General features: G+C 37.1%; 1 protein-coding gene across 1 annotated transcript; it reads right to left on the bottom strand.

The window, feature by feature from the left end:
* Nucleotides 1–1,255: 1,255 nt before the first annotated feature.
* LOC112055341 (protein FAM234A) lies at nucleotides 1,256–4,333 on the bottom strand. The gene is given in 1 exon segment (XM_024095408.2): nucleotides 1,256–4,333. A coding segment is annotated over 1 exon segment (1,845 nt). The 5' UTR covers nucleotides 4,196–4,333; the 3' UTR covers nucleotides 1,256–2,350.
* Nucleotides 4,334–5,591: the final 1,258 nt, after the last annotated feature.

The raw sequence follows: 5,591 nt of genomic DNA, 5'->3' as shown, positions 1-5,591 counted from the left end.
TTTCTTTTTATTTTCTTGTAAGACCCTGAGTTTTCTCTTGTGTACCTATAGGCATCGATATAAATCGTTGGATGGGTCATACTAAAGATCGCACAATTTTATGTCATAACTGATACTCAAAGACGTGCACGCACATCTTATCTTAGTACGTAACAAGCGCATGCTGTGAGTGGACGTGGACTTAAAAAAATATTTACTGTTTTATTTTTTGTTTTAATCCTTTAATGATGCCTTCGTGTTCATTTTGGAAGTAGTAAAAGAAGAAGTAAAAACACGACCCACAACATGAATAGAGAGAAATGTGTTACGAGTGATGACGTATTCAATGTGCGAAGCCAATGACAATTCCGCGACGCTTTGAGATCTAACGATCTACGATCGATGTGTATAGGTATGCATGCTCCTCTCACTCCGGTCATTTGAAAGCACACAGCGTGTGAAAATTTCATTTTCGGTTTTTGTGCTAAATTGAAACTGAATGTTATAAAATACGAGCGGACTTTTAGTTTTTCACAAATGACAAATCCCTCGGGAACCATGGGATGATGAGGGGATTTTCCGGGATGAAAAGTAGCCTGTGTTAATCCAGAGTAAAATCTATTTCAATTTCAAATCTCAGCTAAATTGATTTAGATATATAATAAATAATAATTTTGTAGAAAGAGTAACAAACATCCATATAAACTTTCGCGTTTATAATATTATTAGGATAAGTGAACAGCCCGCAACTCTCTTTGCGTGAACTTCTGTTTTTCACAAACTCCGTGGGTACCGGGATAATCATTATCAGCCGATGGACGTCCACGGCTGGACATAGGCCTCTTGCATGGACTTCCAAACGAAACGGTCTCGAGCCGCCAGCATCCAGCGGCTCCCTGCAACCCGCTTGATGTCTTCGGTCCACCTAGTGGGGGGTCGACCAACACTGTGCTTTCCGGTGCGCAGCACCTTGGGACCCCAACGTCCATCGGCTCTTTGAACTATGTGGCCTGCACATTGCCACTTCAGCTTCGCGACTCGCTATATCAGTGACTTTGGTTCTTCTGCGGATCTCCTCATTTCTGATTCGATCACGCAGAGAAACCCCAAGCATAGCTCGCTCCATCGCCTGCTGTGTAACACAACAAATACCTACCTACAATTTGTTGGAGTTCGTTCAATTCGGATCCAGGCAAATGCTCCAGATCTGAACTCAAGGTTGGCTCAAGAGACATACAAATTACAATCGGTAGGTATATAAATATTGATAAACTATTTTCTCCCATTATTTATATTTTATTTGTTATATAAATGGATACAATGGTAGTTGAATACATTCAATTTAAAATATCTACAAAAAAACAAACACTCAGCCCCCATAAGGCACATCTAACCTTATTGAATTTATAAAAGCCTCAGCAATATATTTGCTAATAGATAAAAAAGTTAATTTTAAAATTTACGATGCTTTAAATTTTAAAAAATAAATAAATATATTAATAATCTCATTGAATTGCAGAATTGATTTGTTTAAAAATTTCTATATATCAATTTCAATACAATTTATAAATATTTTTGATAATAATAATAATAATCTTTAACAGAGATCCATACTTGTCAAACTCTATAATATCAACAAAGTTAGAAGCAGATTCCAAGTTATCGAGCATAAAAATCTTTATTGATAATTTTTTTAGTGAAATTTCCTGTTTAACAACAAAGACGTACAGAGATTCAACTAATTCATAGTAAATATATTAGATTTTAATTTATGATATCAACATTTGAACATAGATGAAACTATTACTAGTAGCAATATTTAACAGACAAGTTATAAGATTAAAAAAACAGTACATTGATTATATAGTAAATAGAATATGAATACTTAATGTTACACACAATTAATATGGATGATATAGGATGGATGTGGGTACAAAATAGCTTATATACACTTTTTGTGCATCTTAATGCTTGAATAGACAAATTGGATGACTAGATATGTTAAATGTAGCTAGTAATATGCCCAGCATAGCTGTTTTATTCATAGTTATGATTATGATAATATTATAAGTAGCTCAATGAAGATAGTCTGCCCCCTAGCCAAGAGGCATGTCGATTCTCTTTCACAATCGCTAACGCTTCGAAAACTAGAAAAATGTATGGGAATGGCATTTGCTATGGACAGGTCATGTGGTCAAAATCTGTTATTCCTATCCATTTTTCTAGTTTTCTAGTCAATCAAGCAGTCATGTTCACAGCTCTGCTGGGTTTCGCTATACTGATAAGCTACATACAGCAAGCATACATTTTGGCATAATACAAATATAGCTTAAAAACTAAAAACATTTAGATAATTTCAAATCATTACAATTTAATTATCAGCGACAAATAACTTTGGCAATTCTGATTCAAGTCTAATAACTCTCACAATAGACGTCAAATGCCAGTTGTCGTAAGGATTTGACTGCTTCACAGGTTCCGGTGGAAGAAATGTGCTGTAGTAGGATATTAGTTCATGCGACTGGTCTCCGTCCAAGTCTGCAATCATCAACGACCGTTCTTGGTAGCTCAAGTCTGGTTGGCATGTAGGCAAAGGTGCCGACTCGTCTGTACCTCTCGCACATATCTGAACAATGTCCGTCTGACTTACATTAACATGGACATAAGTTTGTATGTTATCAAATGAAACCAGAACTATCCTTTCTGATATGTCGTGAGCGGTGAAGTTCGGATACTTGATAAATGATGATATTGAAGCAACATTAATTGTCGGTTGATAGTAGAAGATGTCGTACATGTTCTTAGGGCTCTGGTTTTGTATATTGTATCTCACTTCGTCAATTTTCAGTGCACCCTTCGCCAGGTGTGCACTGTTCCACTGTCATAATTTCAAGACAAAGCCTCTTATAGAGTTTGCAAAAGCAAACGAGCTCGGACTCATCGCATATACATAGTCAGCAGAATACTCCCAACTGACATTAGTAGTGCCATTCCTTTCAAGTAATAATTTCAAATTAACTCTGCAAGAGTTTGGGCACTCTCCAAAATTCTCCACAATTAGTTTCCCAGGGCCATTTGTAAATATTTCCCTTGTGTTACCAATATTCTTTCTCAAACTTAAGTTTACCCTCTTCGATACTGTAGATATGGGAGCAGAGTGATTCACAGATGGGTCCAATTTCAGCAGCTTCCTGTACAAATCGTTGTACGATATCTGCCTCACTGCCTCTGAAGTTCCATTCTTACAAATGTATGGAATCTCATCTGATTCTGTTGTCAAAAGTTTCACAGAGCTACAATCTAATGTCATTGGATCACCAATTATATTGCCTGTAGCTCCGGATATAATAAGCAATGAGTTGTGATTATTATTTGGGTACACAGTTGCCACTGTGAGGAGGTCATTGACCTTATCTTTGTCCATATCCTTCATTACTATTGGAAAGTCTATAGCAGCAATGTTACTAAAAATCTTTCCTTGTTTGTGAATGTACCAATAGTATGTGCCAGATAGAGGGTTCAACGCGGCTAACAAACCTTCTGAACCTGATACAATGCAATCTTTTTGCTTGTCTCTATTGACATCAATGAGGTGACAGTTGATTTCAGTTGGAATTCTAGTCTCTCTTGTGTACCAGCCAACTTTTCCTGTGTTACCAACAATTAAAAGCACTCCATTCACATTGTCATTGCTATTTTTCTCTTCTTTCATGTGATTGCCGCGGTATATGAATATGAGGTTCTTTGTGTTCGGTATAGCGCCGTCGACTATCTGGACTGCTCCTGACAACTCGATTTCATTGTAAGGCATTTCCCAGTTCGTCGTTTTGTCTTGCCAGTCGTTGTTGGCACACCCGCCGACATCCGAGCAAGGTACGCCCCAAAGAAATATGATAACAGTAAAAACACACACGAATATCGATGCTATGAAAGCACAACGGCGCGGAAACGACATCTTGTTCGAGACATCGGACTGAAGAAAACTAACGTTGTCCATCGTGCTTTCTACTGTTTTCTCGTTGGTGTTATAGTCATCCATATCACTCATGCTGTAGTTCTTCGAAGACTGCAGCCCGCTGTTGTAGTCCAAATTGTTACAACTGTCGGAAACCTTGATGTGCAGATCATTTTCTAGTTTGTTGTCGTCCTCGGATTCAGAGTCCGATAGTATTTGTTTAAGAGGTGCATAGTTACCGCCGTTACCATTTGCTGACATGACTTGGGCTATATTATTTGATTTAGCACCTTACATTTCTTTTATTTCAGTTGTTAGGATTATGAGAAACTAATAATAAAATCAATAATGCGCCGCCGACCGCTCTTAGAGTTTATTTTATTTGACATTGACAATGACACGTGACTTTGAACGTTGAGCTTGACAGTTGACAGGACTGACAGTTGACAGTATATCACCGTCCACTATCTTTTTAGCCGTTTGTGCCGTCCACCATATTTCATTACAGATTAAATACCAACTTGAGGCAATTAAGAACTCTATGGCATAGATAAACCTTTTTCTGTCTGTCTGGCTGAGACAGAAAATCACCCGGCAAATTAAAAAAAATGTCTAATAATGTTTGTTAAAAAACGCTTTTAGTGAAAGTGAAAACATTACTACCTATATAAAAAAAATATTTGATCATTTTGAGAATACCCTCTGAATTGGTGATTTCAGTCTCCAGTGCTCTACGTTCATATTTTGGCCAACTAAATTAAGTTTATTTTAATTTAATTTATTTTTCATGTGTTCAGGTTTGGTTCAGGTATGTTTTTAAATAGGTTTTTTTTTTTTTATTCTTTACAAGTTAGCCCTTGACTACAATCTCACCTGATGGTAAGTGATGATGCAGTCTAAGATGGAAGCGGGCTAACTTGTTAGGAGGAGGATGAAAATCCACACCCCTTTCGGTTTCTACACGGCATCGTACCGGAACGCTAAATCGCTTGGCGGTACGTCTTTGCCGGTAGGGTGGTAACTAGCCACGGCCGAAGCCTCCCACCAGCCAGACCTGGACAAATTAAGAAAATCTCAATCTGCCCAGCCGGGGATCGAACCCAGGACCTCCGTCTTGTAAATCCACCGCCACGGAGGCCGTCAAATAATAATTATTATAAATAAAAATTACTTCTTTTTTTTTTTAATTTTTAACAATATAAGTATAAAATACAAAACATTATTAAAAATTTATAAAAAAAAAATTCACCCTCCCGCTGCGGGACATTTGAGTGTCCAAGCAACCGGTGGTCAGGGCTATAAATAATAATTATAAATAATAATTATTATAAATAATTATTATAAGGTATTCATGGGATCCCCCTAATTATAATGGTTGAATGAAACAATAATTCAGACTGAAATTATATATTTCTTTTTAATATAAATTACCTACGTAGTATAGGGTTAGGGGTAGGACTAAGGTAAGGTAGGGATAGGAAAGAAGTGCTTAGAGCACTTAAGTCAAAACGTAGATTGACCAAATTAGTTTATAGGCCAGCTGGTCGAAGGCAAACCGTAGCTTTTACAACGTAGTGATATCAGCTTTTATAAAAATACGATAGTCTGACCATTAGCCGTCCGTTAAAAAATCTCTCATGCGAATGTAGGCTCACAG

The sequence above is a fragment of the Bicyclus anynana genome, chromosome 11 (assembly GCF_947172395.1).
Source record: "Bicyclus anynana chromosome 11, ilBicAnyn1.1, whole genome shotgun sequence".
Taxonomy (NCBI): Eukaryota; Metazoa; Arthropoda; class Insecta; order Lepidoptera; family Nymphalidae; genus Bicyclus; species Bicyclus anynana.
The sequence above is the reverse complement of the archived record's forward strand: the minus strand, read 5'-3'. Positions and strand labels throughout refer to the sequence as shown.